This window comes from Carassius carassius, chromosome 37, assembly GCF_963082965.1.
Source record: "Carassius carassius chromosome 37, fCarCar2.1, whole genome shotgun sequence".
Lineage (NCBI taxonomy): Eukaryota > Metazoa > Chordata > Actinopteri > Cypriniformes > Cyprinidae > Carassius > Carassius carassius.
In genome coordinates, this window is record NC_081791.1 from 6,559,417 (window position 1) to 6,584,539 (window position 25,123).

A 25,123-nucleotide genomic window follows, 5' to 3' on the forward strand; every position below is an offset into this window, starting at 1 on the left:
AGTTTATACAATTCGTCCTCTCCTATAGTAGAGAATGAGTGGACCAGTTCCTCAGGGGTTCTATAGTGCACTGTCTGATGCGATACAATAGCTGATGGCTGCATGGTTACAATTTTATCGATACTCTAATAGTATCGATCTTAGAAGTAAAGTAGATCATAAAGTCATTATTGCTGTGATGTTGGGAATGTCAAAACCTGTTGATGCTTTATTTTTCGTTCATTTAGCCACTGTATTGAATAAATACCTGGGGTTATGTTTGTTTTCTTCTAAAAGAGAAGAAAAGTAATCAGATTTAGCAGTTTTTAATGTTTTTCTGTAGGATAGGGTACTTTCCCGCCAAGCAATGCCAAATACCTCTAGTTTTGATTTCCTCCAGCTGCACTTCATTTTCTGGGCTGTTCTCTTTAGGCTGCAAGGGTGCTCATTATACCACGTTGTCATACTGTTTTCCTTAATCCTCCTTAAGCGTAAAGGAACAATCATATCTAAAATCCACTCAATACAGCTCAAAATGTCTGAGTTTTTTGTTCAGTGTGGAGTTTTGCATGCTTGTCATTATAACAATATGCAGACAGGATGTAAGATATTCATTGTGTTGTGTATTGTGCAGTGTAGATCACTATGAACTTAGATAAGTGACAGATTTTAGTGGTTATAAAGGCAGCAGTCTTGGAGCACTTTCTAGGCTATATTATTTAGGCAGAATTATAATTGATTAAAATGTATTTTCAATTCAATTAAATTCAAGTTTATTTGTATAGCGCTTTTTACAATAAAAATCATTACAAAGCAACTTTACAGAAAATTACGTTTCTACAATATTTAGTAGTAGCTTATAAGTGGTGACTGTCAGTTTGTGTGCATATGATAGGATTTTTCAGAAAAATTAATACAGGACGTAGTCAGCCAGACGATGAACATTATTAACAGCAGTTATTATATGATGCAGTCACACTTGTAGCAATATTTGTTAGTTCTGTTTGTTGATTCAGCATTACCATCATCTGGGGTCCTCTGAGGGGTCAGCATCATCTCTTCTCAGGTGTTCTGGATCCAGACTGGAGCTTGTGTAAATCCTAGTTACCACAGGATGTAAATCCTGTGTAAAAACATAGAAACAAATAGAGACATCATTAGCATAGCTGATGTTCCAACAAAGTAAAATTAATTAGTTTAACCCAAGCTAAAGAATAAGAATGCGCATTTGATCAGATACAACTGCAGTCACAATTTAAGAGATACATTATTCGAATGCTTGGCGAAAGAGATGTGTTTTTTAATCTAGATTAAAACAGAGAGAGTGTGTCTGAACTCCGAACATTATCAGGAAGGCTATTCCAGAGTTTTCCAGATGACTCTAGCTGCTGCATTTTGGACTACCTGTAGCTTGTTTATTGAAGATGCAGGACAACCAACTAGAAGTGCATTACAATAGTCCAGTCTAGAGGTCATTAATGCATGAACTAGCTTTTCTGCATCAGAAACAGGTACCATGTTTTCGTAGCTTGGCAGTGTTTCTAAGATGGAAGAATGCAGTTTTTGTAACATGGGAAATATGATTTTCAAAAGACAAGTTGCTGTCTAATACAACCCGAATTCCGGAAAAGTTGGGACGTTTTTTAAATTTTAATAAAATGAAAACTAAAAGACTTTCAAATCACATGAGCCAATATTTTATTCACAATAGAACATAGATAACATAGCAAATGTTTAAACTGAGGAAGTTTACAATTTTATGCACAAAATGAGCTCATTTCAATTTTGATTTCTGCTACAGGTCTCAAAATAGTTGGGACGGGGCATGTTTACCATGGTGTAGCATCTCCTTTTCTTTTCAAAACAGTTTGAAGACGTCTGGGCATTGAGGCTATGAGTTGCTGGAGTTTTGCTGTTGGAATTTGGTCCCATTCTTGCCTTATATAGATTTCCAGCTGCTGAAGAGTGCGTGGTCGTCTTTGACGTATTTTTCGTTTAATGATGCGCCAAATGTTCTCTATAGGGGAAAGATCTGGACTACAGGCAGGCCAGGTTAGCACCCGGACTCTTCTACGACGAAGCCATGCTGTTGTTATAGCTGCAGTATGTGGTTTTGCATTGTCCTGCTGAAATAAACAAGGCCTTCCCTGAAATAGACGTTGTTTGGAGGGAAGCATATGTTGCTCTAAAACCTTTATATACCTTTCAGCATTCACAGAGCCTTCCAAAACATGCAAGCTGCCCATACCGTATGCACTTATGCACCCCCATACCATCAGAGATGCTGGCTTTTGAACTGAACGCTGATAACATGCTGGAAGGTCTCCCTCCTCTTTAGCCTGGAGGACACGGCGTCCGTGATTTCCAACAAGAATGTCAAATTTGGACTCGTCTGACCATAAAACACTATTCCACTTTAAAAAAGTCCATTTTAAATGTGCCTTGGCCCACAGGACATGACGGCGCTTCTGGACCATGTTCACATATGGCTTCCTTTTTGCATGATAGAGCTTTAGTTGGCATCTGCTGATGGCACGGCGGATTGTGTTTACCGACAGTGGTTTCTGAAAGTATTCCTGGGCCCATTTAGTAATGTCATTGACACAATCATGCCGATGAGTGATGCAGTGTCGTCTGAGAGCCCGAAGACCACGGGCATCCAATAAAGGTCTCCGGCCTTGTCCCTTACGCACAGAGATTTCTCCAGTTTCTCTGAATCTTTTGATGATGTTATGCGCTGTAGATGATGAGATTTGCAAAGCCTTTGCAATTTGACGTTGAGGAACATTGTTTTTAAAGTTCTCTTACGAGAGCTCTCTCGTACTGCGTCTTAGCTAAGACGCTACGGGAAAAGTCTCTTTTCACGAAATACTGAAGCAAAAAATTATCCTTAATTTTGTATTTTTGTAAAGCGCATTTGCAGCAGTACACAGCCATAGGCAAGACGGCTCGTTCGCTCATTGGCTTGTTCTGCGGCAACTGCACAGCCTATCGAGCGCGGGCTGATGCAACATCAGACCAATAAGGGCGCTTCGCGCCCTTCTTGCCACTTCCCGCCGAAACGGGTGTGGCCCAACCTATAAAAGGAGCTCGAAAAGGCTGACTCACCTGATTTTTCATCTCTTCAGCGAAGCTCACGCATCGCTGGATCACGGAGGAAGCAAGCGCCGTCTGAGAAAGCACATCAGCAGGACGAGCCATTCTGAAGCTGCTGGCATCGCCGCCTTCCATTGCCGTTCCTGCTGCGCTATCCGGCGCCTATATCCTTTCAATCCTGTTATATCCAAGCTGTTCTTTATGTGTGTGTGTGTGTTCGCCCTGCGACACACACTCGTAAAAGAGCTCACGTCTTTTTTAAGATGCCTTCCTGCGGCTCATCAGAGCCCCACTCAGCGAGGGAGACCGGTACGTCATCTGTGTCTCCTGCCTGGGTGAAGATCATGCAGCGCTCGCTCGCTGACGGCGGATGCCCCCACTGCGAGCTGTTGCCATGGTGACTCTAAGGACTCGCCTGGCTTTTTTCTCTGAGCCTGCATTCTCCGCTGCGCTGAGGCGCCATAAAAGCATCACTTCCAGCGGATTCCGGAACCGTCTTCAGCTCAACCGAGCTCGCCGGTTCGCCCTGCTTCACCGGCCCCCCCTGCATCGCTTCCCGGTGGGCAGCGCCCGCTGTTTGCCAGCGCGTCGTCCGAGGAAGTCGATCTCAGGGCCGCGTCGGGGGAAGAGGACACGCGCTCTCTGCTAGCTTCGGGCAGTGAGGGCTGGGCGAGCTCCGAGGATCTCGCGCCTTCTGCTCAGAAGCCCAGCAGACGAGCTGACATCGAGAAGGAGCCGGGGCGAATGCTCGTGTTGGCCGCGATGAGTCTCGGCCGCGAGTGGTTTGCACCAGCGCCCCCCCCCCTCTCGTTCCCGGCTGGATGGTATTTCCCTTTCGGATGAGCGTACTTCTCAAAGCCCGCCTCATTTCTTCCTGAGCTTCACGAAGAGGTGGCGAAGGCTTGGAACGCTCCATATTCAGCATGAACTCGTTCGTCTGTCTCACTAGCATTCTCCACACTGATGATGCTAAAAACAGGAACTACCACTCACTTCTGCCGGTGGAACAGGCGATAGCGACGCACCTTTGTCCGCCCTCTGCTGGACGGCGGCAAAAGCGGTGTTGCCATCTAAAGCCTCCTGTGTGACGCTGCGTCGGCACTACTGACGATGGCTGCTTCATCGAAGCGCAGGTGTACGAGTTCCGCTGTGGCCGAGCTCTCACCCAAGCGCGCCGCTGTTTCAGTTCCAGGAATTGTGACTGTATCAGCGTTTTCTGCAATGCGCAAGCCTGCACAGTTGCCCGCTTGCCTGCACACAAAAGCCGTTATCACAACAGCTTCAGCAACGCAGCTCGAGACCCCCGTTCTCGCTCTACTGGCCGTCGCCCCGCGCCGCGGGGACCGCGGCAGAGGATTACGGTGAGGCCGGGAGCCCCGAAGCCATCCTGGGAAAGCCATCTACGCATGCTGCATGACGCTGCGTCGGCACTACACACGATGGCTGCTTCATCGAAGCGCCGGTGTACGAGTTCCGCTGCGGCCGGGCTCTCACCTAAGCGCGCCGCTGTTTCAGTTTCCAGAGATTGTGACTGTTTCAGCGTTTTTTGCAATGCGCAAGCCTGTACGGTTGCCCGCTTGCCTGCACACGAAAACCGTTATCACGGCTACCCAGATATTTCCCGAAAAAGGTGTAATTTCTGGTGTCCCGGCCACGGCCGATGGTGCTATAAATGTAGTGACGATGCCCACTGCTCAGTGCCCATCTCCGCATATAAGCACAGCCCTTCACACAGGGCTCACGCCTATAAAAGCGACTCAAGTCGATCACGCGCACTACATAGTAGACGTGCCCACTCTTCAGTGCCCACAATCACTATGTCACACGCGTCATGTGGTTTCTGTAAAAACGAAACCCATGCACGTTCGTCCGGCCACGGCCGATGGTGCTATAAATGTAGTGACGATGCCCACTCCTCAGTGCCCATCTCCACATGTAAGCACAGCCCTGCACACAGGGCCTGCGCCCATAATGTCGACTCAAGTCGGTCGCACACACTGCATAGTAAACGTGCCCACCCCTCAGTGCCCACAATTACTATGTCACACGCGTCATGTGGTTTCTGTAAAAACGAAACCCGTGCATGCTCGTCAATGCAGTGACGATGCCCACTACCCAGTGCCCATCTCCACATGTAAGCACAGCCCTGCACACAGGGCTAGCTCACATAAGATCGACACAGATCGGTCGAGCGCGCCGCATAGTAAACGTGCCCACTTCCCAGTGCCCACATACACTATGTCACATATGGCGCGGGGCTTCTGTAAAAACGAGGCCCGTGCACGTACATTCTGCACAGGCAGACAGCGAGTTGAAAGTGGTAAAAGTGCACGGGCAAGCGAGGGGGGGGCTGTACAGCAGATACTTTCTGGTGCCCAAGAGAGACGGGGGTCTCCGGCCCATACTGGATCTAAGACAGCTGAACAGGCATTGATGAAACGCAGTTTCAAAATGCTCACGACCAGGAAGCTCCTCGCGCAGATTCGCAGAGGGGACTGGTTCATGTCAATAGATCTGAAGGACGCGTATTTTCAAATACAGATAGCGTCAAAACACAGGCGATATTGAGATTCGCCTTCGAGGGCCAGGCATACCAGTTTGCAGTCCTGCCATTCGGCTTGTCCGTAGCTCCTCGTACGTTTACGAGGTGCATGGATGCAGCGCTCGCTCCTCTCAGACTCAGAGGCATACGAGTGCTGAATTATTTGGACGACTGGCTGGTTCTGGCCCGATCATGAGCGGAGCTCGTGGACCACAGAGCCGTTTTACTCGATCACCTCGAGAAGCTCGGCCTCAGTGTCAATTGGGTGAAGAGTTCGCTGAACCCCAGTCAGACGATCCTGTTTCTGGGTATAGTTCTGAACTCGTGTTCCATGACGGCGCGGCTGTCACCACAGCGCGCGATGGGCATTCAGCGTGCAGCGAGTTCTTTCCGGTGTGGCGCGACTGTGTCGCTCAAACACTGTCAAAAGATGCTGGGTTTCATGGCCTCAGCATCTCCGGTTCTGCGGCTGGGCTTGCTCCGCATGCGCCCCCTGCAGTTCTGGCTGAAGGCTCGGGTGCCGTGCAGAGCGTGGGCGTCTGGCCGGCTGCATTTCAAGGTCGATCAGAGCTGTGTTGCGGCTCTAGCACCTTGGACAGCGAACGGCTGGTACCGATCAGGTGTAAGCCTGGGGACTTCGCCACCTGATTTGGGCTCAGCGCAACGTGCGCTCACTGAGAGCAGTGCATGTGCCTGGACTGCAGAATCTGGGTCCAATCAGGCTGTCCAGAGGCAATGTTCCTACGGGCGAATGGTCTCTACACCCGCAAACAGTCCGGCTGTTGTGGGAGAGATTTGGCATGGCGGAGGTGGACCTCTTTGCGTCCCACAAAAACGCTCACTGCCCCGCGTTCTTTTCCAAGAACGAAAGCGCGCTGTCACGGAGATGGCCGTGCTGCCCGCTTTATGCATTCCCTCCCGTCTCACTCCTTCCGCAGGTGATAGATAGGGGAGGATGGAGACTCGAGTCTTCTTTGCCCTGTCAGGGTTTTAAGAGCTTATGTGTCTCGCTCTGCTGCCTTTCGGCAGACGGAGCAGCTATTTGTCTCGTTCGGTGGACGCTCCAAAGGAATGGCTGTTTCGAGACAGACTCTATCCAGATGGATAGTTGACGCCATAGCGTTAGCTTACGCTTCCAGGGGCCTTCAGTGCCCGTTGGGCGTTAGAGCACACTCCACAAGAGGCGTCGCCTCGTCGTGGGCGTGGTCTACTGGGATCTCCTTGCAGGATATATGTCTGGCGGCGGGTTGGGCCTCGCCGTCTACATTTATCAGGTACTATAACCTGGAGGTTCCCGCCTTGCAAGCAAGGCTGCTGTCGGTATAGAAGAATCAGGGCTATGCGCTGCCGACTGTTATATGGGCAGTATTGCGTAAGACCCGCATTGCCACATTGGTCAGGCCTTGCCTCGGCTGTGTGATGTCATATTGCCGCATCTACGGATGCTGCTAGATATGGGATGGAGGGCTTTCCCCCTTTTCTGTCCCGGACTCTCTGTGAGTCCCTCAGGTGACTGTGCACTGTAAATCCTGGGCGTTGCTTCAGGTTTATTGGTGTGTGATCCCTGCGCGCACGGCGTTTTACATCGGGTTCCCGTAGCGTCTTAGCTAAGACGCAGTACGAGAGAGCTCTCGTAAGAGAACGTACTCGGTTACTAAACGTAACCTCGGTTCTCTCTAGAAGAGCGAACGAGTACTGCGTTCTCTGCCGTGCGTACGATTCACTCTGGTTCGCTTCGGCGATGAAATAAATCAGGTGAGTCAGCCTTTTCGAGCTCCTTTTATAGGTTGGGCCACACCCGTTTCGGCGGGAAGTGGCAAGAAGGGCGCGAAGCGCCCTTATTGGTCTGATGTTGCATCAGCCCGCGCTCGATAGGCTGTGCAGTTGCCGCAGAACAAGCCAATGAGCGAACGAGCCGTCTCGCCTATGGCTGTGTACTGCTGCAAATGCGCTTTACAAAAATACAAAATTAAGTATAATTTTTTGCTTCAGTATTTCGTGAAAAGAGACTTTTCCCGTAGCGTCTTAGCTAAGACGCAGTACTCGTTCGCTCTTCTAGAGAGAACCGAGGTTACGTTTAGTAACCGAGTACGTTTTCCACAATTTTTTTACGCAGTCTTTCACAGATTGGAGAGCCTCTGCCCATCTTTACTTCTGAGAGACTCTGCTTCTCTAAGACAAAGCTTTTATAGCTAATCATGTTACAGACCTGATATCAATTAACTTAATTAATCACTAGATGTTCTCCCAGCTGAATCTTTTCAAAACTGCTTGCTTTTTTAGCCATTTGTTGCCCCCGTGCCAACTTTTTTGAGACCTGTAGCAGGCATTAAAATTTAAATGAGCTAATTAAGTGGATAAAAGTGTAAAATATCTCAGTTTAAACATTAGCTACGTTGTCTATGTTCTATTGTGAATACAATATTGGCTCATATGATTTGAAATTCCTTTAGTTTTCATTTTATTAAAATTTAAAAAACGTCCCAACTTTTCCGGAATTCGGGTTGTATAACACCCAGATTTTTGACTAGAGGAAGTAACAGTACATCCGTCTAGTTGCAAATTGTAATCTCCAAGATTCTGTTTACTGTTTTTTGTTCCAATAATTAATATCTCTGTCTTATCCGAATTTAATAAGAGAAAGTTATTGGTCATCCAATCTTTTACATTTTCATGTTTTTCATGCTGCTAAGAAAACCTTTGACCACACACTGCAAATTAATCCACATATAAATGTGAGATCACTTTCAAAATGGCAAATATTAACATGTAATAATAAACACAGCTATAGATGGAACAAAAATAATAAATGCCAAAATAGATTATTAAGGCTAGAGCACTAATTTCAGAAGCACCATTTGCAATTTGATTCTGGAACTGGGCCTTTGCCGATGTAGAAATAATAGTGCACATAGCAATGATATTAATGTGGTGGATGTGGTCCAGTTGTAGTCAAGATACTGTGAATGTGCTGCATGTATTACCAGCACAGAAGTGCATGTTAGTGTCACAATACGCTGCCCAGAAGGAACACGGAGTAAATAATAATCGAGAGTCTTTATTAATCCAACACAGGGGTATATCCAACATGGAATACAGGAGGAAGACACACATGTGTAACTGGTAGACCCGAAAAACACAAGCTGAAAGGATTAGGACTTTTATACACAAGATACTTGGGGAAACACAGGTGAGAGGAATGACTAAATCAACGGGACATGGAACACAAGGGGAAGAAACTAGACACACCTGCAATCAAATTAACCAAACACGGGAGACAGAAACTGGGTCACATAGAACATGGGGAATGGAAAATATTACATAGTGAGTCCAGATTGTGACAGTTAGGCTTAATTTGGAATGATATTGTCTCTCTTATCTGATTAATAAAGTAAAATATCCAGCGTTAATTTATACAGCAACTAAACTTTAGTAGAAGTTGCTCAGGAAACTTAAACGGATAGTAAACATTCAAATAATGTTAAATAATAATATTAATAACAAATTATAATCTTAAATATGATGCACACCAGATGAAATTTGCCATGCCTCATGTTGTCATGTTCAGGGCTATGTGGAACCTGATGTTGGCCAATCAAATTGTACCTGTATTGGCAGGGACTCCACCCCTGTATATAGGCAGAGCTCGGGAAAAGGAGGCAGTGTGTTTTACACATTTCACTGAATTGTTAAGCTCATGCAGTCTATGTTCAATAAACAGCTAATTGTTAAATTACATTGTTCTCTCTCGTGACATGGTGTCAGAAGTGGATGTTGCCCCCACAACCAAGTTTGCCTTATTTTGACTGGCAAAATGTCCAAGTTCAACGCACCAGAGGCATTCGACTTTGCACAGCCTGCGACCCGGCCTGCATGGATACAGCGGTTCTCCCGGTTTCGCATTGCAACAAAGTTGAACAAGGAAAGCGGTGAAGTACAAGGCAATTCCCTGCTTTATGCAATGGTTAAAGATGCCATAGCAATATTCGGATCATTCACGTTTGCCGAAGTATCGCATGCAAATAATTATGAGACTGTTTTTGGCAAATTTAATTTGTTCCCCAGAGGAACGTCAAACATGAGAGGGCCACACAGTGATACAGTAGGCAGAGACTGTTGAGGCTTTTGTGATATGTTTCTATGAACTGGCTGAATACTTTGAGTTCGGCACGAGCAAAGAGGAACAAATAAGGGACAGAGTCGTCATAGGAATTGCAGATTGTGACATTTCCCAGAGGTTACAAATGGAACCTGTACTGACTTTGGACAAAGCGGTCCAGATCGCGTGGCAGTCTGAGATCATTAAGACCCAAGATGCGAGCGGAGGAGTGGCTGCTGAAGTGAGTATGGTAAAGCACGGACACTGGAAAGGCACAAAGTGCTTTATGAGACCACCAAATAAGGAAAAGGGTGGTGAGAGGAAGCAAGCCATAGACTGCACACGTTGTAATCGCACACACACACAGAATAATTGCCCCACACATAATAAGCGATGCAGGAGATGAAATAAACTGGGACATTTTGCCATTGCATGTAAAATGAAAAATGTCAAAGAGCTGGTAGTGTGTGACACAGGGACTTGTGATGCATTTTTCCTCTGGTCTGTGGGGAATGAGTCTGCTTCCGAGGACAGGTGGTGCATTACTCTGCCTATACAGAGCAGATCTGTCAAGTTCAAAATTGATACTGGGGTTGACATCACCATCATGTCTCGCAGTACATACATGTATGTTAGCTTACAAGGGTGCCCTCCACTGGACAAAACCAGTATAAACGTGAGAAGTCCTGGGGGAAAAGTGAGCTGTATGGGAAAATTCCTAGCAAATAATTTTTTTTGAATTTTTGTTTTTTGTTTATTGGCCATTTGCTAACAATTTGCTCAGTTGAAGCACTGCTTGTTAGATGGGCCTAGTACAGAGGTTGGATGAAATCACAGACTACGATGATGTCTATGGAGACATTGACTGAAAATTGAACTTAAGTCAGGTGCCACTCCATATAGTCTGGCCAGCCCTCGCAGAATTCCATTTCCCCTTCTACCTAAGGTAGAACAGGAGCTCAAGCGCATGCAGTCCTTAGGGACAATCTCTGAAGTCACTGAACCTACGGAATGGTGCACCCCAATGGTGCCCGTAGTAAAAAAAAAAAAAAACAATGGTTCTTTCAGGATTTGTATTGACCTCAAGCGTTTGAATCAGGCTGTAAAATGTGAGAGCTTTATTCTCCCAACATTAGAGGAATTGCCCCCTAACCCTCAGGAGCCTGCACAGCAAAATCTCCAGTGTTAATTTAACACTCTGAGTGTGGACTCATATAAACTCTGAAGCAGTGTTAAAAGTAACACTGAAGCAGAGTTGAAGTTAATGAGATAATTAAGAAATTAATTGAGTTATGATTGAGCATTATTGAAGACACCTGATGTTAACAAGCAGAATCACCAAACAAGAAAATCACAATTTGTGTGTCACCACTATAGTGGTCAGTGTTTGCTTTAGTTGGGATCTTGGCTTGTGACTTTTTACTTTTAAAATGTGTTTGGCAAGCCAAAAGCAAAAGTCATCGGGTTGTGATGATTATGTTTTAATGTAATCATTGTTTGACCTGAATTACTGAACTCATTTAAACTCTTTTGTCTGTATTCTCTATTCTGGCTGTTTTGTAGGCATATTTTGCAAGTGATTCTGATCTTTTTATTTTTTATTAAAATTTTAGATTTTAGGCACACAAAGATAACAAGAATCAGCGTATGAATCTCAACAACGGTGACAAACAGCATTTTCACATAAACCGATCTACTCTGAACATCACAAAACAAGCCAAAAGCAAAAGTCATCGGGTGGTGATGATTATGTTTTAATGTAATCGTTGTTTGACCTGAATTACTGAACTCATTTAAACTCTTTTCTCTAAGTAAAACTTCTATTATTGATTGTAACAGCTTTGATCCCACAATGAAAGAGTCTGTATTCTCTATACTGGCTGTTTTGTAGGCATATTTTGCAAGTGATTCTGATCTTTTTTTTTTTTTATTAACATTTTTGATTTTAGGCACACAAAGATAACAAGAATCAGCGTATGAATCTCAACAACAGTGACAAACAACATTTTTCAGATAAACCGATCTACTCTGAACATCACAAAACTAGATACTAAAAATTCACATAAAAACAGCTAAATAAAATATAGTAAGAATAAAAAGTTTAAAAGACAGTTCAGATCATTATTTATTCATGCCGCAATGCATGATGGGAGCCATGGATGAGTTTTTATTGGTTACAACATGCTTTTTTGATGGTCCCCATTGTTGTGATGCTCACGCTGATTTTGATGTCTATTTGTCTAAGCTAATGAATTTTTTTTTTATCTAGAACTTACTTTTAAAACATTTCATAATATGCCAAAAATGCTGGATTGCTTACTTTTTTCACTTAATTTATGTGTACAGTAAAGACTCAGGCGTTCAGGTCACTCCACGACAATTAGCTCAAATCACAATCAATAGCACACATGGTTGCCTTTGCTCTGGTCTGTATGTTATAATTCAGTTACCACAGCCCACAAAGTCTAAAGTAAATAACTGAAGGGTCAAGAGCCCAACTAAAGCAAACACTGACCACTACAAAGGTGACACACAAATTGTGATTTTCTCGTTTGGTGAGTCTGCTTGTTAACATCAGGTGTCTTCAATAATAGTCAATCATAACTCAATTAACTTCTTAATTTAGGGGAAGTCGTGGCCTAATGGTTAGAGAGTTGGACTCCCAATCGAAAGGTTGTGAGTTCGAGTCCCGGGCCGGCAGGAATTGTGGGTGGGGGGAGTGCATGTACAGTTCTCTCTCCACCTTCAATACCACGACTTAGGTGCCCTTGAGCAAGGCATCGAACCCCCAACTGCTCCCCGGGCGCCGCAGCATAAATGGCTGCCCACTGCTCCGGGTGTGTGCTCACAGTGTGTGTGTGTGTTCACTGCTCTGTGTGTGTGCATTTCGGATGGGTTAAATGCAGAGCACAAATTCTGAGTATGGGTCACCATACTTGGCTGAATGTCACGTCAAAATTATCTCATTAACTTCAACTCTGCTTCAGTGTTACTTTTAACACTGCTTCAGAGTTTATATCCAGAGTCCACACTCAGAGTGTTAAATTAACACTGGGGATTTTGCTGTGTGTGTTTTCTTCTACTTTGGACGCATCCTCAGGGTTTTGGCAAATCCCTTTGGACCCAAGCTACGTGAAGTTGACCACATTCATAACTCTAGTAGGACGGTTCTGTTTTAATACACTGCCGTTTGAGGTAACTTCATCGCCTGAAATTTTCCAAAGAGAAATGAGCAGACTTCTGACTGGACACAATGGCACTGTAGTTGTAATGGATGGCATACTTTTTTACGGTAAGGACCATGATGAGCATGACGAGAATCTTGAGGCTGTTCTGAGAACCATCAGAGAGTCAGGTCTGAAATTGATAAATGTCACTTTAACAAATCTGAGTTGCAGTATTTTGGCCACACAATTCGGTCATGAAGGAATCAAGCCTGAGTCAACTAAGGTGAAGGCAATCACTGATATGTCTATTCCCACTAATGTGACAGAGCTTAGGTAAATTCTGGGAATGATTAAATATTCAGGCAAATTTGTGCCAGAGCTTTCCACGGAGCTCCAGCCAGTCACAGCTCCGCTGAAGAAGGATGCAGTCTGGCTTTGGACAGAAGTTCATGAGCAGGCTCTGAACAAAGTAAATTGCAAGTTAGCCACAGCTCCCACTCTCACATATTACGACCCTGTGAAACCCACTATAGTCAGTGCAGATGCAAGTAGTTTTGGGTTAGGAGCTGCCTTGCTCCAAGTTCATGGTGATACAGCACGTGCCATCGCATTCTGTTCCAGAACCTTGACTGAGATACTCCCGAATCGAAAAGAAGTGCCTGGCAGGTGTGTGGGCATGCTAGTGGTTTGTCAGCTAACTTCAAGGCTTGGATGAATTTTGCCTGCAAACAGATCACAAAACTTTGGTCCCCCTCATTAACTCCTATGATACTGATCATGTCCCATTGTGATGTCAGTGGTTACTGATGTGCCTCATGCGCTTCAATGTAAAAGCAGTGCATGCCCTCTGTAAATATTTGGTGGTGGCAGACACACTTTCTCGTAATCCTCTGAGAAGGCACTGCCACTCAGAGATGGAGGAAGAGGTGAAGGCATATGTTGAAGCAGCCTTCACATCTAAAAAGGTGTCATAATCAAAGCTGTATGCAATTAGAGAGGCCACAGAGGAAGATGCAGATCTCCAGGCAGTGATGAGCTTTCTCAACAATATTTGGCCAAAGCATATACCCTTCCAGCTGAGCGGCTATCATACTGCTAAAGTTTCCTTGTCTGACGTCAATGGGCTGCTCCTGTACGAGGAGAGGATTTTCATTCCTGAGATGAGGAAGGAGGTGTTAAGCCGAATTCATGAAGACCATCAGGGCCTCTCCAAGTGCCATCACAGAGCAAAAATGTCAGTTTGGTGGCCTGCAATAGGTAATGACATTATCAGGATGGTCTCAATGTGCACATTTTGTAGGGCCCACAAACCCACACAAAGGAAAGAACCTTTAATTAAAGAACCCCTTGTCTGCTGGTCCCTGGTGCAAAGTTGCAGCAGATTTATGCGAGTCGTGTGTAAATCTTACTTGATAGTCTTTAACTATTACTCACGTGACATCGAAATAGCCCATTTTCAAACACCATCCAGCTTCCAAGTTATCAGCAGACTGAAGTGCATGTTTGTAAGATGGGGAATTCCTATCTGAGCTTGTATCTGCAAACGGCACATAGTTCACCTCTGCTGATCAGTTCAGTACAGAGTATGATTTTCATCACACAACCTCAAGTCCTTATTTCCCCCAAGCCAATGGAGCTGCAGAGAGAGCAGTTCAAACTGCAAAAGGTATTCTTAGCCAACCTGACCCTCATATGGCACTGATGCTCTACCGGGCGACACCCATTGCTGCAACTGGACTAAGCCCAGCCCAGATAATGACAGGTGAACAAATCAGAACCAACCTGCCAATGCTTGAGGAAAAACTCCAGCCTCAACCTATTGATTACAAAGCTGTCAAGTGGAAGGATAAGTCTGCAAAGGAATCCTACAAGTTCTTCTATGATCGGAGACACTCTACTCATATTTTACCAGAACTCCAACCTGGGGAGAAAGTTCTTGTTAAACTGGACCGTGAGAAAGGTTGGAAAACACTAGCTGTGGTGCTGAACAAAACATCTGAAGCAAGATCTTATATGGTGCAAACACAGAATGGAGCTGTCCTACACAGGAACCGTAAACATATGTAAGTGACACCATTGCAACCAGATGCCACTGGGTGCAGTGAACCTCAAGGAGGGAAGAATTCAGACCCTCCTGGTGCAGAAACTGAATGTTTAAAAACGTCTGTTGTTGCTCCTGCTGCACATGTGAAGGTACCACCAGTCATAACTTCCAGCGGAAGAGTTGTGAAAACATCAAAACATTACTTAGACTAAAATCTGTTTACAGAGACTAGTAGTATATATTCTACTGCTTATGTCATGATGATTTACGGTGAACCGTCAGAAAACTGTCAAAACACGGTACTCCTGCGTGAGATACGTTAGTTTTAATTAGCAATGGCTTTGAAGATATTGTGATTTTGTAGTAAATTCGGACGAGTGTGCACTGTAGCGTGCAGACGTAGACAGTGGGACACAGAGGGTCAGGATCAAAACTGATGTGAAAACAGCTTCTTCTGCCCCCTAAAAAAAAATGGATCTTGTTTTATCTGAAACAGTCGGTTTCAGTATATTTTTTAGAAACGTTTCATGTATAACCTTTTTAAAAGAACACAATGTTTTTCAACCTTAGTTAAATTGCTTTTAGATTATGTATATTATATAAAAGATAGAATATAAAGAACGGCATGTTTTTCAACTTTAGCATGATAATTAATTATATTATATAAATTATATAAATATTATATAAATTATAGGCTGTTTTATATATAAATGTGAAATAACTGAAATGTTTTTCAACCTTAGCATGATAATTATATTATATAAATTATAGAATGTTTTATATATAAATGTGAGATAACTGAATGTCTCATATATGAAATAACTATAATGTTTTTTTTTAAACCTTTAATTAATTATATTATATAAATTATAAAATGTTTTATATATAAATGTGAAATAACTGAATGTCTCATATATGAAATAACTAAAATGTGTTTTAAACCTTTAATTGTTTTAGTAAATTATATAATGTTTTATATATAAATTATGTAATATTTTATATATATATATATGTGAAATAACAAATGTTTTCAACTTTAGCATGATAATTACTATATTATATAAATGATATAATGTTTTATATATGAATGTGAAATAACTGAAATGTTTTTCAACCTTAGCATGATAATTAATTATATTATATAAATTATATAAATATTATATAAATTATAGGATGTTTTATATATAAACGTAGAACACACCGATCCCATTTATACACTGCTCAGGAATGTAATGGGAGGGGGGAGAAGCCATAATAACTGGGATAAAGTTCAAACAAGCTAACTGATACAAACTTCAAACAAGCTAACTGACAGAAAGTTCAAACAGCTTCTGTCAAAACCACATGATCGATGCATCGGGAGGGTTTCCTAAAACCATGATTTAGAACTAACTAGGTCAATAGGGTAAAACTTTCTGTCAAAACCACTTGATCGATGCGTGGGGAGTGTTTCCTTTACCGTTTAAACTAGCCGTCAAAAACTATAATTTAGAACTAACTAGGTCAATAGGGTAAAACTTTCTGTCAAAACCACATGATCGATGCGTGGGGAGTGTTTCCTTTACCGTTTAAACTAGCCGTCAAAAACTATAATTTAGTACTAACTAGGTCAATAGGGTAAAACTTTCTGTCAAAACCACTTGATCGATGCGTGGGGAGTGTTTCCTTTACCGTTTAAACTAGCCGTCAAAAACTATAATTTAGTACTAACTAGGTCAATAGGGTAAAACTTTCTGTCAAAACCACATGATCGATGCGTGGGAAACGGTCATAGGTTAGCCCCTGAACTCATTCCGGAAGTTCAACCCATCCATCATAAGGTCACCGGAAGTTCAACCTGTCAAAAGGTCAAAGGTCAAAGTCATAAATCATCATGACATAAGCAGTAGAATATATACTACTGAGACTCATTGGAGTGTTGCCTTGTTCTATTGAAAAACAAATAGAGGGGAGAGGAAGAGAGATTAAGAAGAAAATTACAAGAAATTTGATATATTGTTAATTTCTTTAATTGGTAAAAGGAAAAAAAACACAAAACAACCACAATAATGTAGTTTCATTGTGTATTACTTATTGTGCTAAAAGAAAATGTTATTTTTCAAACGGGAGGGAGATGTGTGGAACCTGATGTTGGCCAATCAAATTGCACCTGTATTGGCAGGGACTCCACCCTTATATATAGGAAGAGCCTGGGAAAAGGAGGTAGTGTGTTTTACACAGTACACCGAATTGTTAAGCTCATGCAGTCTATGTTCAATAAACAGCTAGTCGTTAAATAACGTTGTTCCCTCTCATGACAAAAGCCAAATTCCAACATCTAATCACCGAATATAATATAATATAGTACAATGCTGGGTTTCACTGAGTTTTGCTGTTTAAGCAAAATGTATGTCTCTCAATGAAGCCTCAGCTATATTCCATCCATAGAAAGACAAATGTATTACTAAAAAATATCTATACACACTTTTCCATCCGAGGTTGAAGTCATTGTACATTAACAATGATATGAGAAAAATATAATGTGCTTCTTGTGCAATGTGTGATCAGCTTTGAACTTATTCTTCTGTATCTTGCAACCAACATTAATATTTGCTTCTTATTGATCATTTATTAATGAACAGTGAGTTACCTTGGACTCCCTTCTGTCACTGATCCTATCTTACCAAAATATTCCAGAATGCCATAGTTAATCTTCACATGTTTTGAATCACAAGTTAATAAGTATTATAATTACAGTAATACATGTAACTTTATCTACTTTAACATCTCATTTTTTGCCACTGTTGTCTTTGGCTGATTCACTGTAGGACTCATGAGGAAAGCTGCTTTGCAATGGTTTGGCTATAAATACATTTTAAACTGAGTAAGAGTTTTAGCCACATTTTAATAAGTGCAAAAGTCAACTTATTAGGTAATTTGGAGAAAAGTAATGCCTGAGGATGTTACTCTGTTAAACACTCTGAGTCACATCATCTAAAGCTGAGAAGCCAATCGTGCTCCTGGAGGGCCAACATCCTGAGTTTATCTCCAATTTGCCCCAAGCACACTTGGCTGGAAGTTTCTAGTGCTCCTGTTCACCTTGTTTGGATCGTTCAGGTGTATTTAATTAGGGTTATATCCATCACGTCTCAAATTATATTCATCTGTGTTTAATAACATTTTGTGGATTTTTGGAATACAGTTGCCAGCTATTTTCATAACTAGAATTTTATGTATTATAAACTATTTGCAGATTTTTTATAATATTTTCAGAATTATTTTCCCACCGTATTGGAATGGTGAAATGTTTAACATGTTATGCTGCTGTTTAAACTGAGTACATCACTTTCTCAAAAGCATATGGTAAGAAAATACAAAAAATATACATGAGTCATAGTGTCTGTATGTACTAACCATAAAAATCAAGTTTTTATTAGTCATGCTCATTATCTTTTTTCAGTGCTGAGGTGTGCACACAGACAAGGTGCATGTGAGTTGTTTTCTGGTATTAGGCAGTTAACTGACAAATATCTAGCCTGTAAACAATCTAAATATAAAACAATTAAACCCACAGTTTGACCTGTTTTGGCTTGTTTTATTGCTTGTCTCTGTTTTAAATAATTTAAAGTGAACTTGAGGCCCTCTTAGAATTTTACTGAGGTCCCCTGGTTGAGAACCACTGTCTTATACTATAGACATGGACACCTCTAACTGCAGAGAAACATTTTTCTCTTGATCTTTTTTTAATTTTACAGGAACACCTTACAAGGTAACACTTTATTTTGATAGCCCACTTTATACATTCTACTAAGTAACAGTAAGTAAGCAACTACATGTCAACTAGCAGTTAGTAGAGTATTAGTAGACTGTCTGCTTAATATCTTCTAAAACTTTCTTTGTCAACTTGTTCAACTAACCCTAAACCTACCCTAACAGTCTACTCTGAGAGCTAGTATCCATGTAGTTGCAAATAATGAGATTTAGTTGATATGTAGTTGACATGTAGTTACAAAGTTACTTATAGTTAGTAGAATGTCTAAAGTGGACTATCAGAATAAAGTGGGTAACACTTTAGAATAGGTAACACCTATTAGTTGCTTATTAGCATGCATGCAGTATTACTAGATTATTAGCCATGTATTAGTCCTAATTAAGAACATATTAATGCCTTATTCTACTTGACCTTATTCTACATCCCTAATTCTAAACCTAACAACTACCTTACTAACTATTAATAAGCAGCAAATTAATAATTTATTGAGAGAAATGTCGAAAATAGTTAACAAGTTAACAAGTTACCTATTCTAAAGTGTTACCCCTATGTTTAACATTCATTAAAAAAATAAAAAAAATTAATAAAATAAATTAATAAATTACTTGTTATGAATTTAATAAATACATTTTGAAATAGCATATATAACGAAGAAAAAAAAAATTGAATAGCAAGCTCACCACAATGGTGTGGATGGTGATTGCCAGAGCAGTGATGTGTGTTATGGTGTTTTGGGTGGTTACTAGGAAAATGTAAAAGAAAAAGATACATTTTTCAGACCACTTTTCACATCCGAACACACTTTTGTGCTACATACCACAGCATGTGGCTTGAGATGTAGTTCACGTCCTCCTCAGATAAACATGTCAGTAAATACAGGCCCAGGCTTGAAACAGACATGAGGTGAATGTCATTTGCATAAAGGTAGCAGAGTTGAATGTTTGATCTGCACATAAATTCAAACACAGGCTCACCACCGAAAGTGCTCATTTCACTTGACAGATGGCAAGCCGAGCAACCAGTTTGTCTTCTTTTAGCTGAAGAGAAAACCAAGGTGAAACCTCACTCGCTGTTCACTGCAGAGTAGCCACTCCCAGACTGCTGCCCTGAAGGGTTTTTGTGTTGATAGTTGACTCATTGTATTCACAGGCACTGCTTACGCACACACAGGTTCACATAGATGCACAAAAGTACACAAAAGGTGTGTAATGGTGTCTCCCTTTACATGTTAACCCATTTAAGGTGACTGCCACAGGTGCTGATCTGACATTTGGAGAGCGTTTGCAAACAGGAGCACAGCAGAATGATGAAGAGCATTTTAATCCTGATTCTACTTGCTGTGAGTAACCTTTTTTCAATGAGTCAACTTAAATCATAATTTTATTAACAATGGTCACTAATCTTTATTTTAATTAAGTCTTATTCTATATTGTATCCTCCAGTCTCTTTTTGATAAAGTGTTGAAAATTGTCTATTTGGAGCTTTTATCTCACATAAAATAATAATAATAATAATAAACCAGAAAAATAATATGCGAATGATGAGAAGTGATGCTAAAAGTATGAATTACATGTCTGTACATACAGAATCAAGTTGCATTTAAGAGAAATACTACAATTCTATGTATAAATAAAACATTAAATGATGTACGTGGGAAATATAATACTGGCGATCACAAAGGAAGTGTGTCGTGGTTTAGCATGCAATAGAAAGAGTCATATGTATGTTGAAGAGGAACTATATTACAGTCAAACGTGGAACAGAATAATTCATGGTTTATGAAACACATTTGCTATTCTTATCAGTTGATGTTTCTATAGTGACAGATGACGTTTTAACTTATTTGTTTACCTGCGATGTTGCTTCTTTTTGTTTTCCATAGATAGTGCAGTGTCAGTTTACTTTAAGTGGTTTTATTTATACCATGCTTTTCTTCTAAAGACTTCACACTCTTAGAAATAAAGGTTCTTGGCATTGAAATGTCAAGTAATATGACTGTACAACATAATATCATATATGTGCGCGTAAACCTGGCAGTGATATGTATGAATCTTTTCTCAGGCACTAAGAAGGGTTTCTATACAATCGCTTGTTTGTTTATTGATTGTATGTTAATTAATTAGTATCACCTTGTTTTTTGTCTATTCATCAGCTTGCTGAAGGGGCCGCTGCCAGCAAAAAAGATACCAACAATCGGGAAAAGAGGGTAATGTAAAAGACCAAATCAGCATGTAATAATCTTTTAAAAAGTTAAAATCCCGCTTATCATCAGATCACATTACAAGACTTAATTTAGATTTAAATACACATCCTGTATATAAAATAATGTAAGTAAAACATAAAATAAAAAGTATCTTTGAAAGACTCACTATCCAACTGAAGATTTTAAAAAATAATATTTCCATGTTGGGTTCTCACACAGGATGCAATTAGCTTTATGTATTTTTTTCATTATTAATTTATTTATTGGATAATTTAAAGTATTAGCAATTGTTGTCCTAACTTAATATATAAACTCTGTCGTCAAAAATTATAAAGGAATTTAATTAATTTTTTCTTTAATTTTAGTTCTGTAGCCTGTTTCGGAATCGGAGAGGTGTTCTGTTTGAACCAGAAGAAGGTTGTCTGTAGCTTTTAGCATTACTGATCACTCATTATATCTCTCTCTGTCTCAAAGGATGCTGTTCTTATTCGTTCAAAGAGAAGATGGGTTCTGTCCACTATTGATGTGGAAGAGAACATGCCTGGACCATTTCCTTCTATAATAACAACGGTAACTTTACTCCTGTCCTGTCTGGATCTAAGATCTGAGTAGATGCATAGATACCAGGAATTAAGAGCTTGAACATTCCTACGTTTACAAATTTACAATATTAATAATGGATGCAAAAAAAAAAATCATAAATTAGACTGTACTTAAACATGATTCTCATGTATTTTTGTTTAATTGATGCTAGCTGTTCAATGACAAAAAGCAGGACAACTCCGTCAAGTTCAGCATCAAAGGAGACGGAGTGACTAAAGACCCAGTTGGTTTGTTCCGCATTGATGAAAGCAGCGGGGATGTACATGTAAACCGGCCCATCGACAGGGAAATAAACCCCATCTTCCATGTAAGACAAAAAAAAGATTTGTTGAGTTTGTCATGACACTAATGCTAACAACAGGAAGGACTGATTCAGTTTTTATATATCGATGTAGTTCATTTGGACTTTTTGTTTCTTTTGTAGATTGACTTTGATGTGCTGGACAGGCAGACTGGTATCGCAATGGACAAAACACTGTCATTTAATGTAGAAATAAAGGACAAGAATGACAATAGTCCTCAGTTCAATCCGAGCACTATCCGTGCAAGTGTTCCCGAGAACACGCCTGAAGGTAAGTGCATATATATGAAGATAAAGTGTTCAGCTTTTTCTATTATAGTGCTTTCTTTAATAATAGCTTAATATACAGTCTGTAGCGTCACTTACTTTGAAAAAAGTTTAAACACGGACGTTCTGTGGTGCTTTCAAACCACTGCTCTGTTTGTTTAAGCATCCAGATCAGCTCAATGCCACAACATGGGCTAAACCAATTGTGTGACTTTGGGGTGGGGCTAAACTGTTTTGCAAATGGCTGATGGGGGAGTGGTTTGCATGGTCTGAAAAAAAAGGTACAAAAGCCGTCACTGTGCCAGAACCCTTTCAAAATGTACATCTTTATACCTTATTTACCACTAAAGAGTGCACATAAGTACCTTGTATATATATTAGTGTAACACTTAAACCTTCATAATCATCGGGAAAAAGGAGGCGGGAACCGGCGGACAATCAAATCAAACTTTAATAATCAAAATAAACACAAAACAGCACAGCAGCCCCTCACGGCTGACTGCCGCGCACAAACAAAATCAAAACACAAACTAAAATCCAGGCCTGGTCCGCTCTCGTCCGTCACTGTCGTCACTACTGTTTTATATCCTTCCATCTCCTCCGTGGGCCTCAAGACCGGTGGGTCGAACAGGAGTCGCTCATCTCCAATCACTCCACCGGCCTCGCTCTGTTCCCACGGCTATCGGCCCCGCCTCACTCGTCACAATTAGTATCTAGAGTGTATATGTTAATACTTAACTGTAAATATTTGTACCTTTTGAAAGTGTATCGCCCCAGTGCAGCATTTGTACACACACACACACACATATATATATATTTATTTTTTGCAACACAGAAATAACACAATCTAATGATGTTAGAAGTCTTATTGTTGTTGATCTTTTCAAATTAAATAATTAATAGTAATATTTAAACATACAAACACTTTTAAAAATCAAAACTTGCTCCTTGTCCAAGAGAAGCAGTTATTTATAAACTAAACTGTTAAAAGTAAAGAGCAAGCAGAGAGCTTGTTTTCTCTTTCTAATCATCCTTGTTTTAATAGGTGTAGTCCAAGCAGTATTACAAGCTCATGACATTGATTTGAAGGATACTCCTAATTCCCAGTTCACCATGGCGGTGGTGTCACAAGACCCTGCCTCACCAAAATTTACCCTGAAGGACTTACCTACCTCTACAGTCAAACAGCTCGCCTTCACGGGATGCTTTGATTATGATGTGAGTAACTAATGTTGAATGCACATTTTCAGTATTTTTCAGTATTTCTAATCACTTCTGTCCCCTTATTTTAGAAAGCAAAACAATATAAAGTGCTAGTTGAAGCGAGGGATCAAGGCACACCTACAATGTCTTCAACTGCAACTGTTTTTCTGGATATCACTGATTCCAACACCCATCCCCCAGAATTCAGTTCGGCCACGGTGAGTCAGGATAGTCACACAATTCCATTTCATATGTACACAACTAGATGGAAGCCATGTGAAGATTGATGTGTGAGGAAGATGTAAACACTGTGAATGTGTGAAGCTTTCCAAACATGCTGTCTGACATAGAAACATTGGGTCAGCCAATGGCGTGAGTTTGGGTTGACCAATGACAGAAGTGTTTAGGAAACCTGTTTGTAATCACTCAGTTGTGTGCCTCAATTGTAATAATTTTGTTAGTAACATTAATAGCACATTCATTCAAAGTTGGTAATTAATAATGATCTCAAACCGTTATCACAAAAATGTTTTTTATACATCATTTATGTAGGTTTACAGAGTTAATTTTTTTTATGAATCTTTTTAAATGTGAATACTTGTTTTATAAGATTCAAATGTAACAGTCTTATAAGGCTGTTAATGAGAACTGATATGATATATTTTGATATAAATGAATATATGTGTGTGTGTAACAGTACAACACTGTAGTGACAGAAATGGAATTGAAGGAGATCTTAAGAATCGGCATCAACGACAAGGACACACCGAACACGCCTGGTTCAAGAGCTGTTTTCTCCATCCTGAAGGGCAATGAGGAAGGAAATTATAAGATTGAGACAGACCCCAAAACCAATGAAGGTGTGCTGTCTGTTATCAAGGTAAATGCCACTTTTCTCTTGAAATATTTCATACACTTCTTAGAAAAGCTTTAAAAACTAGTACACTGAGTAAACAATGACAGATCTTTCACTTTTCAGACTAATGTCGATCCAAACCTCTTTAAGTTTCTTTCTTCTGTTGAGCACAAAAAGAGTATATTGGAGAAATGTTAAGAGATGCTGCTTCCCATTGACTTCAATTGTGTTTTTTTTTCTCAAAACTATGAAAGTGTCACATGTTTGTTCCCGTTATGCTTGTTTGGTCCTTCTTGTGCCTGTCCTTGTTATGTGAATTCGTCTCAATGTATGTCTCATTATCAGTTATCCTCCTCACCTGTATGTCCCTTGTTATCTGCCCTATGTAGTTCCAGCACGTTCAGTTCTCCCTTGTCTGCTGTTTATTGTCATTATTATCGTGAAGTTTGAATGTCTAAATGTCATCCCAGATGTTCCAGTGTTCGCTGTCTCCTTGTTTCTTAAATAAAACTTCTCGTCCCTTCCTGCCTGAGTGAACCATGACAGAACAGCAGACCGAACAGTAAATTGCATTCCCTTTCCCCGCGTTTATTTTTCGCTTTTTAAGAAGTGTTTTGTTTTATTTTGTTTTTTTTGCTCTTTCCACCACCCCTAAATATTTCCGTGGCTCAGGCGAGCCCAGACCCCATTGCCTTGATGAGGGCATTCATGCCGTTCGCCCTCACCAGCTCCCTGGAGGGGGAAACACTCGTGACACTGTTCCAGATTTGGATAACCTACCATCGTCCCGTGGAGCTCCCAGACACAACCAACTTTGACTGGAAGGAGGCAGTCATCCGGTGTCTGGAGAGCCTCTGGTCCCAGTCCATAACCCCTTAGCCGGCAGTTGCCAAGCCCAATCAACCGGCCACGCAGTGGTCAAGCCCGCCACTCTTCATGGCTCACCCAAGCCCGCTGGCTCATACGGCAAGCCCTTCCTGTGGTCCTTCCTGTGCCTGTCCTTGTTATATGA

General features: G+C 41.2%; 1 protein-coding gene across 5 annotated transcripts in view; it reads left to right on the forward strand.

Moving 5' to 3' along the window:
- LOC132117891 (cadherin-like protein 26) overlaps positions 1 to 25,123 on the forward strand; it is a 106,444-nt gene that overhangs the window by 64,413 nt on the left and 16,908 nt on the right. For 2 of the 5 annotated variants that reach the window (XM_059527235.1, XM_059527238.1), the window contains exons 4-8: positions 21,636 to 21,791; positions 21,909 to 22,056; positions 23,098 to 23,270; positions 23,345 to 23,473; positions 23,953 to 24,135. In XM_059527235.1, coding sequence (XP_059383218.1) covers positions 21,636 to 21,791; positions 21,909 to 22,056; positions 23,098 to 23,270; positions 23,345 to 23,473; positions 23,953 to 24,135 — 789 coding nt within the window. Of the gene's footprint in view, positions 1 to 19,880; positions 20,022 to 20,830; positions 20,885 to 21,355; positions 21,452 to 21,635; positions 21,792 to 21,908; positions 22,057 to 23,097; positions 23,271 to 23,344; positions 23,474 to 23,952; positions 24,136 to 25,123 lie in introns of those variants that run through there. The other 3 variants (XM_059527237.1, XM_059527236.1, XM_059527233.1) reach the window with 3 other exon arrangements.